This window comes from Ovis aries, chromosome X (assembly GCF_016772045.2).
Source record: "Ovis aries strain OAR_USU_Benz2616 breed Rambouillet chromosome X, ARS-UI_Ramb_v3.0, whole genome shotgun sequence".
Lineage (NCBI taxonomy): Eukaryota > Metazoa > Chordata > Mammalia > Artiodactyla > Bovidae > Ovis > Ovis aries.
This window is the reverse complement of record NC_056080.1, coordinates 40,755,866-40,783,290: the sequence shown is the minus strand read 5'-3', so window position 1 is coordinate 40,783,290 and position 27,425 is coordinate 40,755,866. Positions and strand designations below refer to the sequence as shown.

General features: G+C 37.4%; 1 protein-coding gene across 23 annotated transcripts in view; it reads left to right on the top strand.

Annotated features, from left to right (window-relative positions):
- The window catches only part of CASK (calcium/calmodulin dependent serine protein kinase), a 379,740-nt gene that overhangs the window by 313,622 nt on the left and 38,693 nt on the right, over positions 1-27,425 (top strand). For 8 of the 23 annotated variants that reach the window (XM_060407434.1, XM_027963049.2, XM_027963048.2 and 5 more), the window contains 6 exons: positions 4,117-4,305; positions 13,023-13,101; positions 20,511-20,596; positions 21,892-21,960; positions 24,776-24,844; positions 26,251-26,286. In XM_060407434.1, the coding sequence (XP_060263417.1) occupies positions 4,117-4,305; positions 13,023-13,101; positions 20,511-20,596; positions 21,892-21,960; positions 24,776-24,844; positions 26,251-26,286 (528 nt within the window). The remainder of the gene's footprint in view (positions 1-4,116; positions 4,306-13,022; positions 13,102-20,510; positions 20,597-21,891; positions 21,961-24,775; positions 24,845-26,250; positions 26,287-27,425) is intronic. The other 15 variants (XM_060407437.1, XM_027963053.2, XM_027963052.2 and 12 more) reach the window with 3 other exon arrangements.

Genomic DNA, 27,425 nt, shown 5'->3' with positions numbered 1-27,425 from the left:
AAGGAGAAGCTATTTCAGAGGGTCAGGAGAAAGGCCCTCTGAGGAGTTAACATGTGGGCTGAGACTTGTTTTATGAAAGAATCAGCTTTCTGAATGTTCAAGCATGGGGAAGAGCAAATGCAAAGGCCCAGAGGCAGGAAAGAGCTTCATAGGGTCAGAGTACAGAAGAAAGGCCATTGTGGCTGGGATATAGTAAACGAAGGGGAGAGTGATACAGAAGAGCTGGCAAGGGTGGCAGAGGCCAGACCACGAAGGGCCTTCGGGGCCATGGTACAGAATCTGGATTTTCTCCTGATTGCACAGGTGACAGTGACTGCAAGCAAGAAAATATTGTTAGACCTGTGCTTTTTTAGAGATTGCTGGAGCTCTTGTGTAGAGAATGGACTGTGGTGAGGATAAGAGTTAAGAGAGGGAGACCAATTAGAAGGCTTCTGTGAGGTGGTAGAGGCTTGGAGAAGGATGGGGCTGATGGAAAATGAGCAGATTGGGATTCTGCCTTAGAGGTGGTTGAACATGGACTTGCTGATGGCTGAGATGTGAGGGAATGTAACTAACTCCATTTTACAGTTCAGAGAGGAAACTGTACCCTAGAAAGGCTAAGAGGCTTGCTTTAGGTCACCTACCTAGTAAGTGGCCTTGTGGAGGTTCAAAAACCCAGATCTTTCCGGCTCCAAAGGCTGTGCTCTTAAATGACTTGTAACAAGGATTGATTTTCCTATAAACTTAATTTGAACTCAGTGGTCATTCCCAAATAAGCACGTTTGGATAATGTTCTGAGTGGGAGGTATAATTCTGAGCTGTATATACTATGTTAAACTTTTAAATGCTAGAGCTTTCTATTTTAAAAGCATTTTAAGATCATGATTTCAAATTTTTGGTATTGTTAAAGAAATACTAGTAAAGGAAAAAATTTTAAGTTATAATTTTTATTATACCAAAGTTTGGGAGTTGTTCTTAGCATATAATTTTGTACTTATTTCTTCAATTATTTGACTTTTTCTTTGCTTTCGGATTATTAAAACATGAGGATTTAATGTTGGGTTACCTTACATTTAAAAATACAGATACTTATAAATATTTACAGTAATTAAAAGAAGAGAGTATAGGTTTAAATGATTTTTTAAACTCTGTACTCGAGAGGTCATGATAAAAAATATTAGCACACTATCCTTTTTCAGTTATTCCATTTTAAAGACTTGGTTTTTTTTTTTTAAGAGAACAGATCCTTTGCTTATTGCATTTGTAAAATATAAAACATTAAGGATAAAGACAATAAACAGAATTGAATGTCTATGCTTTGATTTTTTTCCTTTAATATTTTCTGTCCTAAATCCTATTTTTTGAAATTGGTATCTTACTTTCTCAGTAAAAACAAGGTGGTTATAATCAACTTAGGTTGACGTGAAAGTTTCATTATTAAGTGATAAATTTTATGATTTGTAATTAAGAAGCCAGAAGAACCACTTTCAAACCTAAAATTTCTTTTTTCCTATAAATTTTAAATGAATTTTTCCCACTCTAGTCTGAAGTTCTTAGTTTTCTTGTCCATGTCCCTTTTACATACAAAACATAAAATTGTTTTTTTCCTTTTACATGATTCTTCTTATATAATTAAATATAATAGCTATTTCAGCTTAGTAACAATCGCTGAATCACCTCATAACATACTTGAAAAAAATATTCAAACTCTAATTTCTCTATTTTTATTTGGCATACTCTTTTAATGACTTTTTTAGCAATCTGTAAGTAGCCCCCTTTTTTTGTTTGTGTATGTGTTGGATAAAAGTTTCATTTTGTGGTAGCAGTCTTTTACAGTAGCAAATAAAAGTTAGTATCAAGTATGACCTCATTTGGTGATATAATTTAAGGATTTTTCTCTTACAGTTCAATTTTGGTATTTTTGTGATTGTGGGCTTATCCTTCCTTATAAATAAAACAGTAATACAAGTGTCTGCTTATATAATTTAAAAAGATAGATAGAAACCGTTTGCAAAAAACAGTATAAACGCTTTCTCCAACCCATGTAATTGGCATTTTCCTGATGAAACTTGGTTCTCTGTTTACCTAGGCATGTATCCTCCAGTCATACAAAGCATATTTTTTTAAATTCACTGTTTATAGAAAACACATCTATAATTAATGCATGTGTCCTAAATTGCTTCAGTCGTATCCAACTCTATGGACTGTAGCCCGCCAGACTCCTCTGTTCATGGGATTCTCCAGGCAAGAATACTGGAGTGGGTAGCCATTCCCTCCTCCAGGGGATCTTCCCAACCCAGGGATCGAACCCACGTTTCTTGTCTCTCACATTGGCAGGCATGTTCTTTACCACAAGCGCCACCTAGGAAGCCCTATAATTAATGCAATGAATCTAATTTTAACAGATGAAGTTTTTCAGTTCACCTATAATTAATTTTTGCTTTCTGCCTGAAATCTTAGTCTCTAAAGAGGCTATAATTAAACCAGCCAAAGAAGGATTTCCCCACATAGCACAGCCACCGCCACTTTGGCCAGGGGTACTCATATTGGGTGTAGCCAGGACACAGGTCAGGAAGCCCAGGTCCCCAGGGCCATTGTGGAGGCTGGCTTTCAAGCTGTGCTACTTACTGCCCCTCGGTGCCTATACCAGCCCTCTGAGATCTTGCAAATATCTGCCATTTCTATTATAATTCAGATGGGTATTGAGTAGAGCATACGCTCTATTGATGACTAATCAACGCCATCATCTTTATGATTTTACCACATTGTTACCTTATTTTTGCCTCATATATATATAACTGAAAAGTGAAAATAGTTGAGTCATGACTTTGGTAAATCTTTTAATTAAATAACTTGAGATGCTACAGGTTATGCTGCTAAGGCAATTTTAATTATGTTTCATTATCTCAGATATTTCATTACCCTACAGATCACAGATTAAAAAAGAACTGAATTTATAGTTAGCTCACAAGAAAACATAATGTATAAAGTGCCAAATACATTGATACTCAGCTGTAAAATTCTCTTTGAAGTAGAAATGTTAAAATATTTATTCTTATTAAAAACTTTCTTATGATGGCATGAAATGTACAGTAAGTGGAAGAATAGCTTTTTCAGGGAAACAAAACGATATTTGTTACCCAGTTTCACCATGAGGACATATGAAGATATCAACACAAAGAAATCACTTTTTATTTGTTAATGGGCTTTGCAAAAAGAAGTCATGATAATAACTGTCAGCTGATTTTTTGTTTAGTGCTCCAAAAAGTAGAAATGAGCAAAAACAGTAACTAGGTTTAAGATTTTGAGCTCCATATCATGTGATATTTGGGGAAATTACATTTCTTCAGATACGTTTGTGTGTGGTTTTCTTTCTTTTACTAAGTCATACAATATAAATTATCCTTTGCATTATGTAGCAGTTATTGTTAATACCACTGGTAAAAGATATTTGCTCAAGGCACCAATTATTGCACTGTTTCTTTTTAAATTTGTTTTCATTTTCAGCCCCAGCACAAATTTGCCAGCTCTATGTACAAAAGATTCTTTCTGCTCAATTATTTCAAATTGTGTTATGTCCGCCTTTAATTGAGCAAGTTAGTTGGACAGTTTTTTAGAGCATCAGACAACACCTCTTACCCAGATAATGAACAAACACATCCATTCATTGATTAGCTCACTCATTCTTTCATTTGTTCCTTCATTTTTAAAACTCCATCTATCATGATTGTGCGTGCTCAGCTGCTTCAGTCATGTCCGACTTTTGGCGACCCAAGAGACTGTGGCCCACCCAGCTCCTCTGTCTTTAGGATTCTCCAGGCAAGAATACGAGAGTGGATTGCCATGCTCTCCTCCAGAGCATCTTCTCAATCCAGAAAACGAATCCCTGTCTCTTATGTCTCCTGCTTTGGCAAGCGGGTTCTTCACCTCTAGTGCCACCTGGAAAGCTCCATCTGTCATGATTATGTGTCCGAAAGAAATTACGGCATGGCTCTATCTAGGTGTAATGTGCTTTGAATTCTCTTTAGATGAGAGATACCTTTGAGAGGCAAAGAATAATTTTATATGTGTTTATGTAATAGACTCCTACTGAAACAGTTCTATTATTAATATTTTATTTCCCTCATAAAATATCAGGCCTTACTTCAGACTCACGATGTAGTGGCTCATGAAGTTTACAGTGACGAAGCACTGAGGGTTACACCTCCTCCCACTTCTCCCTATTTAAATGGTGATTCTCCAGAAAGTGCAAACGGAGACATGGATATGGAGAACGTGACCAGAGTTCGCCTGGTCCAGTTCCAAAAGAACACAGATGAACCAATGGTAAGTGGGGGAAAAAAAATCTCCTGTATTCTCATAAAATCCCAGCATGAGTTCGAGTACCTAGCTTCAACCTATACTACTAGAGGTGGGGCGGAAAGGAGGGTGTGGAGAATTTTCAAGAAATCAGTTTCCAGATTCTCATTTCAAGGCCACCACCATACCCCCGCCCCCACTACCCCCACCTAAAATTGTCCTGCCTGACCCCATGCCTAAGGTGTGTTGGTGTTCCTTCCCACCTCTCCTTTCACAGTCGCTCTTCAACATCAACAAAGAAAGGACAGACCTGATACATTAGTCTAGCGTGTAAAGACCTCTGGGACAGCAGGGAAAGGGTCCAGTGTGAAATACTGGAATTGGTGTTGAAAAGGTGAACATCTAAAATTCCTTTTACAAGTCGAGTGGTGTCCAGATCTTTTGCCCTCAACAAAATTAGAGGAAGACTAATTGGGAAGACATTCAAAGAATTGAGTGCCATTGTTAAAGTTCCTTCCATTCACACTTACCTGTTTAGTATGAATTCACCTTCTCAGTTCTTAGGTGTAGCATTGGAATAGAACTGATGCTGAACCCTGCTTCATCCACATAGAAGTTTCATAGACTGGGAAGATCAAGGAAAGGGTCCTTGATGTTAACTGCACAGAGGGGGCAGTGAGAGGGGAGACCATCCAGCCAAACCAAGTAGCATATGCAGAAACCTGCTGGTGAAAAGGCTCTTAGCCCAGTTTCAAAATGGAAAGAAGGTACCACAGCTAGACTGTAGAAAACAAGATGTGTGTCAGGAAGAGGGCCTCATAAGTATTGATTTTGTTATCTATTTTAAAAACAGTGAGAGGCTATTAAAGAGTTTTAAGCAGGGAGATAAAATCAGATTTTCATTTTAAAAATAAGCACTCTGGAAGATGGATTAGAGGGGGACAAGAGTGGCTGGGGGGGACCAGTTAAGAGACTGTAACTGCAGTAATACATGGAGAGATGATGGAGCTCTGAACTAGAGGGATGGATGTCGAGTGGAAAGAAGGGAATAGATTCAATAAAAGAGTAATTCAAGAGGCCTTGAGAATGGATTGTCGATGGGGACTGAGGCAGAAGCAAGTGTCTAGTGTGACCCTAAGCTTCAGGTTTTTCATAGTCAGGTGAACAGTGATGCTACCCACTGAGACAGAGAATATTGGGAAAGTTCCAGCTTTTAGAACGAATGATTTCTTTAGGAAAAAGGAAAACATTCAAACGTATGCATTTGTATCTGCTCCTCAGAGCATAGAAAAGGGATCCTGGGATATAGGAAAACAGATTACTTAAGCAAGTTGCCCAGTTGCTTTCCAGGTTAAAGGAAGAATTACAGAGCTGTGATCCTATGATGGCAACTTCCAGAAAGCCCTCAACCCTAGACATTCAGGTTGTAATTCTCACTTACTGTTCTTTGCCAGTTAGACTGTATTAGCACTTACAGCGCACATGGGACATGCAAGTCACCTCGCCCGTCTGGTGCTCACCAAGCAACTCTTAAGAGCCCAGGCAGTAGCAGCTTTGGGTCCCTCAGGCAAATCACTTCATGTCCATGGAGGCCTCATTTTGCTCATACTTTTCTTAGCAAGTATGACCAAAAGTGTGCTTAAATTTCTACCTACCCAGATCCTACCCAGCTCTGAAAGTCTAACGCTCCCCTCATTCATTTCATATATTCATTCATTCATTTAGCAAATGTTTTTGCTGCTGCTGCTAAGTTGCTTCAGTCGTGTCCAACTCTGTGTGACCCCATAGACGGCAGCCCACCAGGCTCCCCCGTCCCTGGGATTCTCCAGGCAAGAACACTGGAGTGGGTTGCCATTTCCTTCTCCAATGCATGAAAGTGAAAAGTGAAAGTGAAGTCGCTCAGTCGTGTCTGACTCTTCGCGACCCCATGGACTGCAGCCTACCAGGCTCCTCCGTCCATGGGACCTTCCAGGCAAGAGTACTGGAGTAATACCTACTATGTGCAGAAAAGAGGCTGGTGCTGGGAAAGACTGAGGGCAGGAGGAGAAGGGGGTGGCAGAGAATGAGATGATTGGATGGCATCATCAATTCAATGGACATGAGTTTGAGTAAACTCTGGGAGGTAGTGAAAGACAGGCAAGCCTGGTGTGCTGCAGTCCATGGGGTTGCAAAGAGTCAGAGAAGACTGAGCAGCTGAACAACAACAATGTGCAGATGACTGCATGCCAGTGATGTAGTGGCAGACAAAACATTGCCCTTCCTGGAGCTCAGTTTCCATAGGGCTGCCTACATTTTTTTTGGCCACGCTGTGCAGCATGCAGGCTGTTAGTTCCCCAGCCAGGGATAGAACCTGTCCCCCCTACACAGGAGGCACAGAGACTTAACCACTGGACCACCAGGAAAGTCCCAGGGCTCCCTACATTAAACAAGTAGATATGCATTTTAGCACAATTTGTTTAACAGGTATGATTATGACAGAACTATAGGGGAGGAAAGACAGTGTCAGAGAAGCACGAGAAGGGGTGATGTTCAGCCAATCAGAGTAGATAGGAAAGTAGAAGGGACCACAAGAAGGAGGCCCAGGGATTTCCCTGGTGGTCCAGTGGTTAAGTCTTTGCCTTCTAATAGAAAGGCTGCAGGTTCGATCCCTGGTCTGGGAGCTGGGATCCTGCATGCCTCATGGCCAAGAAAAACAAAACATAAAACAGGAGCAGTATTGTAATGGATTCAATAAAGACTTAAGAAAAAAAAAAAGGAGAAGACCCAGAAGTGTCTTGTGATCGTCATGTTCTAAAGCAATCCAGTGAGAGTTGCTTGATGTTCCGTATGAAGGTTAACTACATTAGAAACACAGACTGAGTAAAAGCATGAATCTGTACCCCTGAGTTACATTTTTCAGCAAGCATAAAATAGCCTTGCGTCTTCCCCAAAAGTCTCCTTAAAGAAGCCCTCTCTCTTCCATCTTCTATGACCCTAGTGAAGGTGTGTAGTTCCTATCCCTTTAATTGGTTGCCATAAAAATGGAAATTATTTTATCTGGCATATATTTTAAGGAATATAGTTTTCTATAGTTTTACATTTAATACAACTTCATTTGCTTCTTTGTCCTGTTAAAAAAAAACATTATAGTGTCATGCAGCATATACTTGTCTGATTTCTTTTGCTTTTTGGACCTTCTAAAATATATCCAACTATATATGCTAGGTCCATCCCCCAAGGGTGATATATTCACATTACACCCTTGTTTTCCCATTTTTAACTTCACACTTTTACTTATTTCTCTATTGATTGGGAAACTCCCATAGTTGTATGTGTTAAACACTGAACTTCAAGTACTAGACAATTGGGAAGAGGCTTATGTAAACAAGGAAAAGCCAGGAGTTTATAGCAAGCTGGGCTAGGTTCAACAGTAGCTGGGCCAAGACTTTCCCTGGAATTTGGGAACTTGTGAACAGAGAAAACATGAGTCAGTTCTTCTCTGCAGAGAAACGTTTGAAGCAGACAAAATAATAAATATTAACTTCGGTTGATTTGAGGTGAACTTTCCCTAGCCATGAGAGGAAACAATGGGGTTGCAAAGAGTCACAGATGACTGAGCAGCTGAACAACAACGATGTGCAGATGACTGCATGCCAGTGACATAGTGGCGGACAAGACATTGCCCCTTCCTGGAGCTCAGTTTCCATAGGGCTGCCCACTTTTTCTTTTTGTCTATCTCATTCACTTCCATGCCTAGCAGAGTATCTGCCATATAACAGGTTCACAGTAATAGTGGTTGAATGAATATGCTAATTTGGTAATTTCAAGAATGGAACCCTCATGGTACTGTCATTTCCCTTATGAAATTAGATTTGACTTACACATTAATTTATAGCATTTTTCCAGGAGCACCTCTCTTGGTAACCATATGTGCTGATTGAATGTACAAGTTGGTTGAGCAATACAGTTGAATGTGGGACTAGAAACATTTGGGAAACCAGTTTATTTTTAATTGCTTGCTTACCACTTCTAAGAACCACAAAATAGGAACTGTGCAAAGTTATATATTGTAGAATTGTACAAATTCAGGCAGGATCTAGATTATAAAGTCTCAAATATTTTCATGGAATTTTCTAACAGTGTTATTTTCCGGTGAAGAAGATAAGACAGAGTCCTGCTACCCCCACTCATCTCAAATTCAAGACCAGTTTTCACTGAGGGAGCTTGTTAAAAATATAGATCTGGGCTCTATTCCAGACTAATCCAAAGAGTGAAATTAAAAATCAGTATTATCTAAAAGGTCTCCATGTGATTCTTAGAAACAACCAAGTCTAGTACAAAGATATGTTTATGAAAGCTTGTCTTATAATGGTGAATAACTGGAAAGTAAGAGTTATAATTCGACTTCCCCAGTGGTCCAGTGGTTGGGAATCTGCCTGCCAGTGCAGGGGACATGGGTTTGATCCCTGATCCAGGAATATTCCACATGCCATGGGGCAACTAAGTCCATGCTCCCCAACTACTGAGCCCACACTCGAGAGCCCGTGAGCCGCAACTACTGAAGCCCTGCACTATAAAGCCTGTGCTCCACAACAAGAGAAGCCACCCCAGTGAGAAGCCCACACACCACATCTAAAGAATAATCCCCACTCAGCACAACTAGAGAAAGCCTGCGTATAGCAATGAAGACCCAGCACAGCCAACAAATAAATATTTTTTAAAAAGACCAGTCCAGAAGGCTTGTAATTAAAAAGTTGTAATCTATTCCATAGAATAGTATTCTGGCATTAAGTATACAGAGGTTCCACTTCCAACTAAGGTGGAATAACAGGGAACAGATTTACCCTCTCACCTGAAACAACAACAACAACAAATAAAAAAGAACACACACAACGATAAAAGAACTGTTTTCAAGATATTGGGCATCTGGCAGCAAAGAACAGTGATCCCTAAGAAACAGGAAGCAAATAACGTGAGCCCAGTGATCGTCCCACCTTACTGACATGAGAGTTTCCAGGCCACAGCATGGTGAGGGGGAACTGAGGCAGAGCAGACTCCCTGAGGACACAGAGCTGAGGGCCTGGAAAGACCAAAGCAGTAACATTCATAGGACAGAGTCCTGAAGTGGAGAGAGCTGCACAGAGAGAAAACTCTAGAGGGTCCCCCTCGTGTATTTATCTGAATAATGATCTGCATGTTTATGACAGGAACCTACTCAGAGCCAAGGAAAGGCCATCCAAAAGGATGAGAGGAACAGTGCCCGACACTCAGTCTGTTCCCACCACCCAGACTAGAAAAACCAATTCAAGGGGCATTGTGTGGAGTGCTTAGGAAGGTCTTGCCTCAGTAATGAGGAATTATTAGCCCTAGACAGAGAATTGCTCCAGACCCGCCTTAACAAATTCTGAAAGCAAGGCCCAAAGGATCACTCTTTCTAAATAACTGAACTACATCCCAGGACAATGTTTAAGAATATAGAAATAAAAAAATAACTGACAGCAGTATTTGAATTAGCAGGAAAATTGTACTATGGGATTAATGGCAGTTTAGACATTTCAGAAGAATAGATTAGTGAACTCAAAAGACATAGCAGTAGAAACTACCCAAAACAAAACACAGAAAGAAAAAAGAATTTTGAGAAAAGAATATCACTGAGCTGTGGGATAACTTCAAGCAAACTAATATTTGGTTCATTGGAATCTATGAGGGAGAGGAGGGTGAGGAAGAAACAAAGTGTTTTTGAAGAAATAATGGCTGAAAACATTCCAAATTTGATGAAAACTAAAATCTGCAGATACAAGAACCACAGTGAACTCCAAGCACAAGACACATGAAGAAAACAACGCCAAGATACATTGTAATCAAACTGCTTAGAACCTGTGATAAACAGGAAGATCTTAAAAACAGAGATAAAAAGGAAATGTTACATACAGGGGGACAAAGATAAGAGTGATATCAGATCTCTTATGAGAAACAGTATAATCAAGAAAACAATAATTTTAAAGTACTGGGGGGGTGCAGGAAACCTCTCAACTTAGAATTCTAAACCCAGTATAATTATCTATCATAAAATAAAGGCAAGCTATATAGAACAGTATGGAGGTTCCAAAAAAAACTAAAATATAGAGCTACCATATGATCCAGCAATCCCACTCCTAGACATATATCTGGAGAAAACCATAATTTGAAAAGATGCATGCACCCCAGTGTTCATTGTAGCACTATTTACAATAGCCAAGTCATGGAAGCAACGTAAATGTCCATCAACAGAGGAATGGATAAAGAAGATGTGATATACAGTGTGTGTGTGTGTGTGTGTGTGTGTGTGTGTGTGTGTGTGTGTACGTACTGGAATATTGTTGGAATTTTTCAATATTATTCAGCCATAAAAAGGAATGAAATGGTGCCATTTGCAGAGATGTGGATGGACCTAGAGATTGTCATACAGAGTGAAGTCAGAGAAAAACAAATATAGTATCACTTATATATGGAGTCTAGAAAAATGGTAGAGATGAACTTACTAGCAAAGCAGAAACCGTCACAGATATAGAGAACAAACTGATGGTTACCCAGGGGGAGAGCAGGGGTGGGACGAATTGGGAAATTGGAACTGACATATGCACACTAGTATGTATAAAATAATTAATGAGAACCTACCATTTAGCACAAGGAACTCTACTTGATGCTCTGTGGTGACCTAAATAGGAAGGAAATCTTAAAAAGAGTGGATATATGTATATGATATGTATATTATATATATATGCACATATATATATATATGATTTGCTTTGTTGTACAGCAAGGAACTAACACAACATTGTAAAGCAGCTATACTCCAATAAAAATTAATTTAAAAGATAAAATAGTATTTTAAAAAACGCTAATTAAAAAAAGGCAAAATAAAGACATTTCAGACTTACCAAAACTGAAAGAATTCGATAGACTTACAGTGTAATAAATGTTAAAGGATATCCTTATCATTTAAATCTCTCTGAAAGGTAAATGGAAGTCTAAACAAAAATAGTAGCAATGTGTTTGGGATTTTTTAACATGTAAAAGTAAAATATATAACAACACAAAAGTCAGGAGGAAGGAAGTGGAAGTATACTGTTATAAGATTCTTATAATACATTTCACATGGTATAATATCACTTGAAAGTAGACTGATAAGTTAAAGATGCATGCTATAAACCCTAAAGCAACCACTAAAACAACAAAACAATTATAGCTAATAAAACAGGAGAGGAAATAGAATGAAAATAAATAAACTGACCCAAAAGAATGCAGAAAGGGGAGCATAGGAGAGATGGGACAAATAAAAATCAAATAGCAAGAAGATATATTCATCAGTAATCATATTAAATATAAATTGTCTAAATTCTCCCAAATTAAAAATTAGAGATTGTCAGATTGGGGTATAGGAGGGAAGCAAGACCAAATTATATAGTGCCAACAAAAAATGCTTTATAAATGAAAACAAATCATTTTAAAGGAAAAGACTAGAAAAAGATATAGTATGATGACATTAATCAAAAGGAAGCTGAAATGACTATATTAATATCAAAGTATATTCTTAGGCCACAGTGGAGTTAAATTAAAAATAAATAACAGAAAGATGTCAGGAGAAATCCCTAAGCACTTGAAAACTAAATTATACAATTCCAAATAACCCATGGATGAAAGAAATCAAAAGAGAAATTTTAAAGTATTTTGAAGTGAATGAAAATGAAATCACAGCATACCAGAACTTGTGGAATACTGGTAAAACAGTACTTAGGGAGTAAAGTGTAGCACTAAATACCAGTCCTAAAAGAAATATCTTAAAACAATGATCTCACCTTCCACCTTAAGAAACGAGAACCAAAACAAAAGAGCAAGTTAAACCCAAAGTGAGTAAAAAAAAATAATAATAAAGATCAAAGTGGAAATCAATGAAATAGAAAGTGAAACAATAAAAAAAGTCAATAAAACAAGCCTTTCCTTTGACAAGATCAGATCAATCAGGTGTGGGGGTGAAGACACTAATTACAATATCATGCATAAGAGAAGTAACATTACTACAGATCCTACAGATATAAAAAGAATAATAAGGAAATATGGTAAACAACTTTATGTCAATAAATTAACAACCTAAATTAAATAGACACATTTTTGGGGAGACAAACTACCAAAACTCAGTTTGGAATAAACTGAATTGCCCTATACTATTTAAAAATTGAAGTTAGTCTTTTAAAAAATCCCTCAAAGAAAACTCCAGGCCAAGATGGCTTTACTGGTAAATTTTGCCAAACATATAATAAAGAAACAGTACCAGTTGTACACAGACTCCTCCCAAAACACTGAAAAGGAAAGAATTCTTCCCAACTTATTGTTTTTGATGAAAAGGAGGAGGAAGAGTTAATGCTACCAGATATTTTGCAAGTAAAGAAAACTTCAGACCAGTAATCCTCATGTATTTAGATGCACAAATTCTAAACAAATCCATACCTCAAAAAAGAAAAATACATGACCAAGTGGAGAATTAGCAACATGGAAAATACTTATAAGATTAAAAAGCATGATATAAAATATATGTATGCTATTGTTAGAGTAACCAAAATATCAAAATTAATATTTCTGTCATGGCATAGTGGAGTTTTCTCCTCCATTTTCTATATTTTCTTTAATGTTTTCCTACTTTGTAGTTAAGGTTATCTACAGCATAATCACAGATATAAAAAGAATGCCCTCTCATAGTAATTCTATTTTTGCTTAACTTTTTACAGGGAATCACTTTAAAAATGAATGAACTAAATCACTGTATTGTTGCAAGAATCATGCATGGGGGCATGATTCACAGGCAAGGTAAGTTCCATATATAATTCTTTCCTACCTTAGATTTTTTTCATATAGTATAGTGTTTTATGATCTATATAAAAAATCAGTTTGATTGATGGTTTATATAAATGATTTATCTGTCTTTGGTTTTAATCACTGTTGGCCTCCACTCACTTGTATTCATCTCCACATGCTTCAGTTATACTATACACTTCTATTGCTGGAGCATCTCTGAGTCACTCTTTAGATCCTGACTTATTAGAGGCCATAGGAGATAAACTCAAGTATCATATGGGTCCCAGGATATATGGAACACATCTACCATGGGATATAAGATACATGTATATATACTTGCAAAGTTAAAAGACAGTTGACTAATTCATTCAGGAATGAGATATACTGTTTATAAATTAGGAAATTAGAGGTTGATAAATAACAATATTTCAATGGTAAAATAATAAGAAAGATCAAACCTGTGATTAAGTTCTTAACACCTGCTACAGTAAATGCAGTTGAGAAGGGAATTCACTAAGGACTGAAGTAGACAAAAAATGATTTTTTTTGAGAAAGTGGAACTACTATTAACTCTCCAGTGGATAAGATTTGGACATGCAGGTCTAGGTTCCTCTTTGAAGCGACTGTGTCACATACATTAGTATTTAGAGCCTGATCCAAAAGTGATTCTCCTGTCCAAAAATTAGACTTCCTTTCTTTGAGATCGTGTTGTATATGTGCTTAACACTTCTTTCCTTCACCCTGGAGAGCAAGAGGTAACAAGCAAGAGCTTTTTAGTGCTTTCTTGTCCCTTTAAAGATGACTGCTTATGTACAGAGATGGTGCCTGGCATTACTGCTACCTTCAGAGCAGTCTCTAGGTTTCATGAGTAGATAGCACTCACACATAAAGATACTTGGTTTTAGAATCCTGTAGGAATTTTTTGCTTAAATTCAGTAAAGTTACATCAGTATTTCTTTATTACCATACTGGCTAGCCCCCACTGTCTTTAATAGAAGTGGTATAGTGGGTATCCTTGTCCTATTTTTGTTTTTAAGAGGTAGCTTTCCAATGTTTCCCCATGAAGAAGAATGTTTACTCTAGATTTTTAGTAGATACTTTTTTATTAGAGCTGAAGAAGTTCTTTTATATTCTGAGTTACTGGACATTTAAATTATGGTTGAGTTTGAATTTTATCAAATGCTTTTTCTATATCTGCTAAGATGACTTATTTTCTTTTCTTTTGATATGGTGAATGACTTTTAAAGATTTCCTAATGATAACCTCCCCAGCATTTCTCAGATAAGCCTAGTGTTTTCATTGTGTATTATCTTTTGGTACGTACTGCTTGATTCTATGTGCTATTATTTTGTTTTAGATTTTTGTGATTGCAATTGTAAGTGAGACTGGCCTGTGGTTAATTTTCCTTTCCTACGTTTCTCTGTCTGATTTTAGTTTCAAAGTTACCTTGGCCTCATAAAATGACTTGGAGAAACTCTTTTCATAAGTTCTCTGAATATTGTATAATATTGGAATGATTTGTAGCCTGAAAGTTTAGTGGAACTTGCCTATAAGACAATCAAGGCCTGGTGTTTTGTGTCTTGTTTTGTGTTAAGGAAAATTTTTTTTTACCACTGTCAATGTCTTTAACATTCACAAGGCTGGTCAGGCTTTCTATATCGTGAGTGAGTTTGGTAAATTATATTTTCCTGAAAATTTTTACATTTTTAAAATTATTCCAGTAAGCTTCTTCTTAGTGTCCTCTTACGTTTTTATTAATGTTTCTACTGCCTCTGTAATTATGTACCCATGTTTATCCCTAATGTCATTTTTATGTGCCTTGTCTTTTTCCTCCTGATCAACTTACCTATTTTATTGTTTTATGACCTATTTTTTAATTTTCTCCTTCCTTCTACTTTCTATTGGTTTATCTAACTTTTAAAATCTGACACTTGGTTCATTTACTCCAGTCTTTCTTCATCTCTATGTATTTAAGATTAAACTCTACCTCTTGAAGTACTGTTTTATCTGTATCTTACCAGTTTCGAGATGAAGCATTTTTATTGTATTTCAGTTATAGGTATTTTTAACATCTCTATTATTGTATTTTTCATTGCCCTACAAGTTATTTAGAGATGTTTTTATGTGCCACATTTAAGAGGGTTTCCTATCTATCTTTTTGTGTTTTACTTCGAACTTAATTGCACTGGAGTCAGAATGTGGTCTGTATGACACCATTTTGTTGAGGTTTGGTGAGATTTGCTTTATGGCATAGACCTTTCATCATTTTTATAAATGGCCCATGTTGTACCTAAGAAGAATGTTTTGTTCATGTTACATGCAGAGTTCTCTATATGATTGCTTGAGGTTAATTGTTGTTCAAACATTCTATATATTGACTATTTTTTTTTTCTGTTTGACCTATCAATAATTATTGAAATGTTCCAATTATCACGGTCGAGTTTTTCTATTTCTAGCTATAGATCTCTCGATGTATATATTCAAAGCTGTTTTATTAGGAGCATAGAAGTGCCTGGTAACCATGTCTATCCTTATTATACCTTCTACTTAAAACCTATTTTATTTTAATGTAGTTATTCCAGCTTTATTTTAGTTATTTGCTAACATGTCTTCTTCTATTTTTTTATTTCTAACCATTCTGTGCCTGTGTGCTGTAGAATGTGTCCTACAAACATTTCTAAATCTGGGGTTTTCATTTTGTAATGCCCTCTGATGATTGCAAAAAATCTGCCTGCAATGTAGGAGACCTGGGTTCGATCCCTGGGTTGGGAAGATCCCCTGGAGAAGGGAAAAGCTACCCACTCCAGTATTCTGGCCTGGAGAATTACACGGACTGTATAGTCCATGGGGTCGCAAAGAGTTGGACACGACTGAGTGACTTTCACTTTCACTTTCTGATGATTGCTATCTTTTAATGGACAAGGATAGTCCATCAGTATTTACTGTAGTCCATTAATATTTCAGTAATGACTTGGGGTTTTTTTAATTTATTCCATATTTTAACTGATTTTTTTCTTCATGTTTGTTCATTCCACCCTAGCAGCTTAGACTTTCAGCACTCTATTTCTATTTTTAGGTGGTTACCTTGAAAACTTGTCATACGTATTTAACTTGACATATGATGACTCAGACACCTGCTATGCAGGAGACCTGGGTTCAATCCCTGGAGAAGGGAACAGCTACACCCACTCCAGTATTCTGGCCTGGAGAATCCCATAAACAGGGGAGCCTAGCAGGCCACAGTCCATGGGGTCACAAAGAGTCGGACACAACTGAGCAACTTTCACCTTTCACTTTCACACTAAAGGAAAACAGTATATTAATTCTACTCTCTCAAAGAATACAAAGACATTGGAATCAAGTTAGATCCCATTCTTGACTTACATGCACTTTCCTGGTGGCTCAGACGCATTGCCTGCAATGCAGTAGATTGGGGTTCAATCCCTGGGTCAGGAAGATCCCCTGGAGAAGGAAATGGCAACCCACTCTAGTACTCTGGCCTGGAAAATCCCATAGATGGAGGAGGCTGGTAGGCTACAGTCCATGGGGTTGCAAAGAGTCGGACACGACTGAGCGACTTCACTTTCTTACTTGACTTACTTATTATTCTTGCCCAACATTTTTAAACTAGTACAGCCACTATGGAGAACAGTGTGGAGATTCCTTTAAAAATTGCAAATAGAACTGCCTTATGACCCAGCAATCCCACTGCTGGGCATACACACCGAGGCAACCAGAACACATGTCCTAGTTTAAATCCACAAATTTGAAATTATCTTAAAATACATGACCATTGTTGTTTGAATTTACATAAATGTTTACGATTTTATTTGTTCATTATTCCTTTTGCATTGCAGACCACCCTTTGGTGAGCATTTTTCGTTCTTCCTAAACTATATCCTTTACAGTTCCTTTAGTGATAGTCTCTTGTTGATAAACTCCCTCAGGTGGTGTTATCTGTAAATATTTCATTTCCACCTCAATCTTGATTACTTTTGCTGAGAGCATAGTTTTAGGTTAATGGTTACCATTCCATTTTCTTTTGGCATATGTTGTTTGATCTTGAGAAGTCTGGTGTCACTACAATTGTCCTTGCTTTGTAGGTGATCTCTCCTTTCTCCCTGGACTTTTTAAGCTCTTTGTCTTCGATGTCATGTAGTTTTACTACCTCCTGGCATGGCTTTCTTTTTATTTATCCTATTTGGGATACATTATTCTTCCTGGAGCTGTGTGATCATGTTTGCATCATTCAAGAAAATTTGCAACCATATTTGTTAAAATATTGCCTCTTCATTCTATCATCTCCTTCTCAACTCTAGGTAGATGTGTGTTAGACATTCCCTCCATATCTCTTAATATCTTTTTCATGTTTTATTTCTTGTTTCCTATCTTCCTTATCTCATTTCTCTGACCTGCATTCTAGTTAATTTATTTGGTTATGTCTTCCAATTAGCTGAAACTCTTCAGCCATATCTGAACTCCTGTTCAACTCATCCATTCATTGACTTATACTGCTGATTATATTTTTCCTTTCTAGAAGTACTAATCACTTGTTCTTATTCTTATTTTCAGATCTGTCTGTTCACACCTGATAACCTCTTGTTGCATGCTCATCCTTGCAAAAAAAGGTCCCTTTCTTTCTTTTTCTTTAACATATACCAATTTTATACAGGCATACCTTAGAGATATTACAGACTTGGTTTCAGACCACTGCAATAAAATGAGTCACATGAATTTTTGTTTCCCAGTGCACATAAAAGTTATGTTTGTGCTATGCTATCCCCTGGAGAAGGAAATGGCAACCCACTCCAGTATTCTTGCCTGGAGAATCCCATGGATGGAAGAGCCTGGTGGGCTGCAGTCCATGGGATCGCAAAGAGTCGGACACGACTGAGCGACTTCACTTCACTTATCATCTACTAAGTGTACAGTAGCATTATGTCTTTTTTTTCTGTTTTGTAGCTTTGTACTATTTTATTTTTTTAATATAAATTTATTTCTTTTAATTGGAGGTTAATTACTTTACAATATTGTATTGGGTTTGCCATACATCAACATGAATCCGCCTGAACCCCCTCCCCCCCGTACCATCCCTCTGGATCATACTTTAATTTAAAATTACTTTATTACTAAAAAATGCTAACCATCATCTAAGCCTCAGCAAATCATATTCTTTGCTCCTGGTGGAGGGTATTGTCTAGATGTTGATGGCTGCTGATTGGTCAGGGTGGTGGTTGCTGAAGGCTGAGGTGGCTGTGGCAGTTTCTTAAAATAAGACAACAATGAAGTTTGCCTCATTGATTGACTCTTCCTTTCACAAATGGTTTCTTTGTAGCATGCACTGCTGCTTAATAGCATTTTACCCATGGTAGAACCTCATTCAAAACAGGAGTAAATCCTCTCAAACCCTGCCACTGCTTTATTAACTAAGTTTATGTAATATTCTAAATCCTTTGCTGCAATTTCAACAATCAGTTGTTTGCCGTCTTATATAAGCACGGTTCATAACACTCCCAAAACAGCAGCGATCACTCATCACAGATCACCATAATGAATATAATAATGATGAAAAAGTTTGAAATATTGTGAGAATTACCAAAGTGTGATACAGAGACAGGAAGTGAGCAAACACTGTTGGAAAAATGGCACAGATAGACTTGCTCAACACAGGGTTGCCACAAACCTTCAATCTATAAAAAATGTGGTTATCTTTGAGGCATAGTAAAGCAAAGCACAAGAAAACAAGGTATTCCTATAGTCTATATCTGACCATTCCAGCATCCATCCTCCTTGAGGATCTAAATCTATTTCTTCTCTTTCTGATGACTCACATAATAGTTTGCCTTATTGTATGTTTGGTGATCTTTGATTATAAGCTTTTTGCTTGCTCAAATTAGTAGAAGTCGTGGGAGCCTAAACTGGGAATACTTTCCTCCAAAAATGGTCTGTTCTGTGTTTTACCGGCTGCCACAGAGTGCCACTGAACTGGGTCTTGGCTCCCTGCAGAATCCTGGGCTTAGCTTCTCTAACTTGCTATTGGCCCAAGACTCAGAAGGCAGCCAGCAGGCAGTGTGGCAATGGCATCTACCCCTCCCACTGGTTTCATTCCATCTTGATTTTGCCACCACTCTGGATCCAGCTCACTGGGTTCTTATCTGTGGAAGGGAGAGTGGGGATGGAAATGGGAAGTATTCTTAGGGATTCACATTCATTTTGTGAGACCAGTAACACTTCAAGGGGTGAGCCCTACACGGGATATAGTTGTAAGAGAGTTTGTGAGTGCCTAATCCACCATATTGAAGACAAAAGTCCCCAAATTTTTGTTTTATGTTTTATTATGTTAGCTTTCAAACATGGTTAGAGAGAACAGTGCAGTGAATTCAAGTAGAGAAAAGAATAGCGCAGTGATCACCTACCTACCCATAACCCAGGTAGAATTATTGTTAATTCATGACCATACTGATTTCAGCTGTATTTGCCCTACTGCCCCTGGATTACTTTGAAGCAAATACAAGGCTCTTTGTTTATCTGCATTTTAGTGCGTATGTCTTAAAGACACCATGAGCTTTTCATAATGAAGTCAGGTCAATAACTAAACATTTGTGCAATTCATAAATAAAGCAAAAATTTACATAACACTATTTAACCATTGTTTCTCACTTTTTCTAGTTGAAGTGTGACAGAACCCTGAAACGCCTACCAAATTATTATTAAAAAGTTGCAGTATGTCTAATATAAATTTATGGATATATAGATGTTATCACCGCAATTCTTTGAAAAATCAACAACCTTTGTATCATATCTGGTAGATAATGATGATGATGATAACAGCAAATACTTAAATGGCACTATGCGCCAAGAACAGTTCTAAGTCTTCTGCATCTAATAAACTCATTTAATCCTTACAACAGTCCTATGAGATAGATACTATTTTCATTGACATTTTATAAATATGAGTTTTCAGGGAAATTCTCAGTAAGTTACCCAAGATCTTGAAGCTAGTACATGATAAAGCAGAGATATGAACCCAGACAGGCTGCATCTGGAAGTCATAGTTTCAAACAGCTATATACATACAGACTCTCTCAGAAAAATAAGCAGATTTTTACAGTCATCTTTCAAAACTATGTCCTCCATAAGTTAGGTGTATCTGTTTTGGTGAGTTTATTATATGAGCCTGACTCATACCTGGTTCTGAAATATTCAGTTCAGTTCAGTTCAGTCGCTCAGTTGTGTCCAACTCTTTGCGACCCCATGAATTGCAGCACGCCAGGCCTCCCTGTCCATCACCATCTCCCGGAGTTCACTCAGACTTAAGTATTTAGCTTAATTTTTTTTAATTACTTACCTTGCTGACTTTGGATTTTATTATTATAAAAGTATATATCATTTCATGTTTATAATTTTGTGTAATTTCTTAGGTACACTTCATGTCGGAGATGAAATTCGAGAAATCAATGGCATCAGTGTAGCCAACCAAACAGTGGAACAGCTGCAAAAAATGCTTGTGAGTAAATGAAAGTCTCTTTTTCTGAAATCGACTTTCAGTTCATTAACTTATTAAATAAGGGGTATTCTTTTGTAATCTGGTACCATCATCTGTGTGGTCTGGTGCAGCATTCAGAGAAACTGAGACCTAGAAAAATGTTTACATGCAGCAGAGCTTAGAAACATTTTGCCCATTTTCAGCAGTGTGGGCTTGAACATTCTCCTTTCAGTCCTTTGTCTTCTGGTTCTTAGTGAGCAGATGTTTAAAGAAAACCTTTGCAGTTGTGCATACTTGTGAACTAGTTTCTCACCGACCTCAATTCTGCTGACATCAGCAATGTCAGAAACCTCTTTCCTGTGTAGCTGAGTCATAGCCAGCTATATGGGATTTCTCTATAGAGCAAGGGAAAGGAAAGTCATGGTAGACCAGGCCATTTTTTGCCATATATATCCAAAATTGGTGTTCAGATTAGGCTTTGGATTGGGGCGGGCTGGGGGCTGCAGAATGACAGGCCCTGGCGAGCAGAGGGAGATGTTTAGACCTCTGGTCCTGCACCTTCTTCCCACCATAGTGTAGCAGCCTCCTGCGCTATTTATATCTACTGAAAGCACAATAAGCACCACAGAGTCACTGACAGTCAAAACTAAGGCCTAATTGAAACATGTATAATATCATATAAGAAATGAATCGCCAGTCCAGGTTCAATACAGGATGCTTGGGGCTGGTGCCCTGGGATGACCCGGAGGGATGGTATGGGGAGGGAGGTGGGAGGGGGGTTCAGGATGGGGAACACACGTACGCCCGTGGTGGATTCATGTTGATGTGTGACAGAACCAATACAATATTGTAAAGTAATTAGCCTCCAATTAAATAATTAAATTTTTTTAAAAAACTAAGGCCTAAATTATGAAATAAAAAGCAGATTTTATGGAGTACACCATCATCATGTAGCCTCCCAAATATAATTCTTACATAATTACTTGTTCTGTAGTCCATTTCAACTTGTATTCACTTTCAAAAGGCATGTCACTTAGAGTTATCTCCACATCTATGAAAAGATCACCATCAGAGGTCTGTTGCACCATTGCTGTGTGAACAGGGCAGTCAGCCTTGACTTTGCAGGGCTGTTCCCAGGAGCAGCTTCCTTTGTCACTGTGAGCAGTTCCTGCTTTTGTAACTCGGTTTCGTTTTTAGGCCCCTGCGCTCTTGGCTGGCTTAAACTAAATACCCCCGAAACGTTTTCAGTGGTTTCTTACGCGTTGTTGTGTGCAACATTTGTTTGTTCAAAGAGCTCTCCTTTCTGTTTCCTCCAGCGGGAAATGCGGGGGAGTATCACCTTCAAGATCGTGCCAAGTTACCGCACTCAGTCATCGTCCTGTGAGGTAATAGCTCTATGAAACACCCCATCTCCTCTGGGTTCTTAACTAACTGTCTGCTGATGGCTGAATGTTTTGGCTTCTTCTGGGAAATTGTTTCTGCCTGTGCTGTTGATCACTGCACACCAATTTTACAACAAAGATAACGGAACAGAGTAGGTCCCACCCACCTACTCAGCCCTCTTCCACGGGGTTCTCCTCAGCACCTGAACTTCCTGCAGGCTGGAAGCGAAGCAAAATACATAGAGAGAAGCTCCAAATAATGACAGAGGTTTAATAAAGAATGGGTCTCTGGGGGAGGATGCAAGATGATAATTGCAATAATGTTTCCAGGAAGTATATTCACTTCCCTTGTTAAGAAATCACATTAGATAGTTCTTCTTTCCAAGAATCTGAAAAGTGGTCTATTTCTTGTTAAGATAGAGTTATTCAAATAATTCTGACAGGCCTCTAGATGGATTTTAAGCCTATGAGGAATTGATAACTGATGTTATTAGTGGAATAGAGGTTTTTGCAACCTTCTGTGAAATTGTTTAAATTGGAATGTTATCTGACTTGGAAACAAGTAAGTGTTCTAGAGTAATACAAACCCCAAGTTCTTTTCTTACAGTAGGCTTATCCTTGAGAAACTGTAGCTTTCCCAACCTATATTATTCAGTTTGCTATTGGTTAGCTAGTGAGATTCAAAAATCATTCTTTCTATATTTGGAAATATGAACCAGCCTAAGTGAGAGCATCCTTTGGCCATTGCACCTTCAGTTTGAATATTTTTTTCTGAAGCTCGCACTTTCCTGTGCACCTTCCAAGTATGTGTAACATCAGTATGAAGTACAGTGAATGTTTAAGACTGGCTGGCAACTTACTGGAACCGGTCTAGAAAACTGAATTTGTACTTAGGAGAAGTTGAGGGAGAAATTATAATGTTTCTTCCTGTCTCTAGTAATGATGTAAATTTCACAAGAAAAATCAGAGGCTTCCTGTTTTTCCTAAACCTATTGAAGATGTGTATAAGAATTTGTAGTTTCGTTAAGTATGTTTTTAGTGAGCCATGACAAGTGGGGTTTCTGTTATATCAAGTCTTGAGCTCCTCTTGGTGGCTTTTTATGGAACTTCAGTTATATTTCAAAACAAAATACAGAACTGCTTCTGTTCCAGGATTCAGTTTTGAAATTTGTTACCTAGTACACAAACCTTGCTGGAAAAGAAAAATTGTCACATGCATCTTTCATGTCAAGCATTCTGATATTCTAAAAATCATAAGTGGTCCTCATACCGTTTCACATCTTGGAAGAAATTTAGTAAATGCAATTGGTTTTTGTCTTTTTGGCTCACTAGCCAGAAGATAGTGTTAGTTATTAATATACGTTTCTCTTGTGTTTTTGAGTGGTTGAACTGGTTTTGAGGTAGGACCAGTAGGACACATAAATGCTATGCTCTTGAGTAAAAAGAGCCCCCTCTTACCTTCTCAACCTCTGAATAGTAGGAATAAAGGTACCTCCCCCACCAATCTCTTTGACTCTCCTGTACCCTGGCAGAGTTCAACCCTGTGGTTGGATTCTTCCCAGCTACAATACTTCCTAAAGAAAGGCTCTCTGGCTACCTATCTCAGCATCACCCTGGCCATTGGTAAAAGCGGGGACCCCCCACCCCGTGCTCTGGCCCTACTGACATGAGTCTCTGGGGGTGGCACCTAGACATTCTGCTCACTAACATCTGAGAATCCTCATCTAAGGGATCCCATTATTTTAAGGCCAACAGGTTCCAGAAGTTTTCTTTAAGTCTTCTAGAAAAAGCAAATGTCTTTTGAGCGGACATGCACATTTCAAAGATTTCCAAGAACTCAACTAAAATTTTAAATACTTACTTTCATCCTCTCCTTGTTTTAACATTATAGTTGATTTGGACAACAAGGGAGTGGAGCCTGGAAAGGATTTTGAGTGTGTCATATAGTATAGTTGGCTGTGGCTGCTGGAATCTTTGCCAGAAGTGTAATATTTGTAGAGGCTCAAAATTATTGTTTTAATTAATCTGTTAAAATATTCTAAAAAAAATAAAGGTTTCTTCTCTGGTCTATAACTATCTTTTACCCTTATTAGTAATATCTAGCCTAGAAAGATTCTAAGGTGATTGCAATGTAAGAAGTCTTTTTTTAAGGTTCACTTCACTTCCCTGGTGGCTCAGACGGTAAAGCGTCTGTCTACAATGTGGGAGACCTGGGTTCGATCCCTGGGTCGGGAAGATTCCCTGGAGAAGGAAATGGCAACCCACTCCAGTACTCTTGCCTAGAAAATCCCATGGACAGAGGAGCCTGGTGCAGGCTACTGTCCATGGGGTCACAAAGAATCAGGCATGACTGAGTGACTTCACTTCAAATTGTGTCATTCAGTAATTTTTGATACTGAGGTACCTAAAGATTATTAAATACTTTTAACACCTAATTTTCAATTTAAAAAGATATGCAGTTGGGATCTTTAGCACAATGTTATAGTAATCCTTGTCACTTTACAGTAGTTGATAGGATTTTAATATCAAGTCACCCTTCGGGTTCTCATTTTAAAAAAGCAAAGGTTATAGAATGTTAGAGACAGGAAAGAAATGATTAATGAAATGACACGGTCATCACTTACAACATGTGAATCTTCAGACTGCACAAACATTTTTTTCATGCTTCTCTGAAATCATGCAAGTAAGTCAGTATGGCACCTTTACAGCTAAAACCTCAAAGGAAATGGTTGTCAGACTGTGGTTGTAACTGTTAATGTGAATATCTCTTGTTTCTCTGCTGGTGTTCTGTGTTAATGAACCTTGTGTCTTATTTCAGAGAGATTCCCCCTCCACTTCCAGACAGTCCCCAGCTAATGGTCATAGCAGCACTAACAATTCTGTTTCGGTAAGAACTCTAGCTCCACACAGCAAAGTGTGACAATTTTGTTGGTGCCACCTGCCATGAGTGTTCTAGTTACATGTGTTCAGTGGAAATATTGTCTTCTGCCGATATACAAGGCTACTACAGCTACAATGCAGTTTATTCCTGAAAATCTTGTTCTTCTCATTAAAAATACCTTTCATTAGTTAAATTTGAAGAAATGTAGTTCAAGACTGCTTTGGTCATTCTCAAAATATTTCTGTGTCACCCAGCTACTGTCTATGACTTGGCTCAAAGTTATGCAGAGGATTTAAATGGAAATTTGTTGAAACGTCTCAACATTTTTTTTTCACTTGAAAAAGATAAAGAAATCTAAGAATTTTGCAGAGTAGGAATCTGGGTATTCTCGGGCTTTGTAGTTGTCTATTCTGAGTGATATCAGCAACATGTTTAGTTTCCGCTATCTAAGTTTACGAATTGGTGTGCCCTCTGTTATTGTGGTACGTGCACATACTTCTGTGAATTATAAGCCTTGCCTGGATATGAAAAGCAAAAGGAACTGGCTTCAAACTGCACTTAAGCCACGCTATTATCACATCTTTAACACAAAGTACTTTATATTTTGACTTGAACTTGGAATTTTACTTTTTTTCATTTTGGAAAGTAAAAAGAATGGTTTTTAATGTATGTAAGCAAATGGGAGCACTTGTAGGTGCAGGTGTGTGAATTTTTGAAATATTTTGAAATAATAAAATCTCTTAAGTTGCTGATATTGCTGTTAAAAATGAGAGTTCTAATGATACAGCAGTATCACTCTTTTCCTATTAACTTGCCCTTTAAAAATATATCATTTTTATGAGGTAAATTTGTAAATAATTTGAGATAACATAAATAATTTGAGATCACCTCAGATGGAATGATATAAGTAAGAGAAATGTTAGAAAATTTCCTGTAACTTTTATTTGCAACTTCAAAATAGGCTACCGAAGGAATTTATTTATAACAGTTGACATTTAACAACTCGTAAGATGATGAAAAATCCATACAACCATTGAATTTTTCAAAATCTTAAATGGTTGCTGTGACTAAGTTGAAAAGGGCAACAGCTCTTTTGACTTTTGAGGGGGTTTTTTAAATAGGCTGTTTCACTTGCAGTGGCTTTTGTGTTGAAGATGCTGAGTTGTTTCTTAAGAACACATTTCTCTCTGCTTAAATTTACCTGCTTTCTTCAGCTTGCTGCTAAATGGCCTGGGTTTGATTTTTCTTTTTTGATAACTCAACATTTCTGAGAAATGGAATAATGTATATTATCTCTTTACAACTTAAATCTAGCTCATTTTTTAACCATAATGTAACAGAACACACAAATTACCTTGTACTCTTTGAAAAGTAAATGAAAATTTTTCTCCTGGGTTGGCTTTATTCTACAGGACTTGCCATCAACTACCCAACCAAAAGGACGACAGGTGAATAGATATCCTCTATAGAAACTTCTCTAAACTGAGCTGCTAATAGCCAATCCTTTATTAACCCTTTCCATCCCATAATGTCTGCATTTTGGACCATAACATTTGAGCATTGAGAGCTTGTACCATTTCATTTTAACACATTACACATGACTAATTCTCTATAAGGACTTTTTCCCTAACATCTTTGTAGCTGTGATGGTTATTGTAATTTCAACCTGATCATTTTGTGTTGATGGTTAAGAATTCAGCCTTTGGGGATCTTATGGGCCTGCCTCTGGGGTGGAAATAAATTTTTAAAGGCTACAGAATTCTTCGAATTCTAAGAATAACTAAAATGTACGTGCCAATGAACATTTTTAAGCAATAATTATCTGATGTTTGAAGGTTTTTTTCTTAATTTGTATCTGCATGTGTATTTCTAAAAGCCATATACAGTGGGGAAAAAACAACAACAGAAAAATCCTGGCTTTACGTCCTAATCAAACATGAAAAGTTAAGTGCTGCCTGAGACAAGCAACTTTTATTTGCTTTGAGTATAAATTTTAGGTGCAAATGCAGAGACTTATAACTTTTATAGGCTGGATTTCTGAAAAGAAACAAACAGAATAATAATACAGTAGTTCCAAACCCTTCAGGTTGGTTTTACAGTGACTTTAATATTTATATTCAAATGTAATTTCAAGATAGAAATTTTATGGAATTTTTCTTGAAATGTGCTCTTAAAAGTAATCAAATTGGGAGATAAGATTTGCATAAACTAGCACCTGATAGAAATCACTCAAATGATGCAATACTGAATATCTAGCACCTTGTTTTACATTATTTAGAAATCCAGTAATTCATAAAATGGTGCCATGTGATAACCCCTTGTATGCTAATCTGTTTCCTTTTATATTTACTAGTTACATTTACATATCACAAAACTCAGAGCCTTGAACTATCCACCTCCTGAAGCTCTGTGCAGATTTTAAGTGTTACATTGGCAAACGTAGGACTTAAATTCATTTTTCTTCTCAAAGAAGAATAAAATGCGAATATAAAGTAGAAATGCTATTTGCAAAATTAAACTACCTTTAAATGCTTTTTTAAAATGTTTGAGTTACAGTTAAGTTTATCAGCAGTGTGTAGACACACTG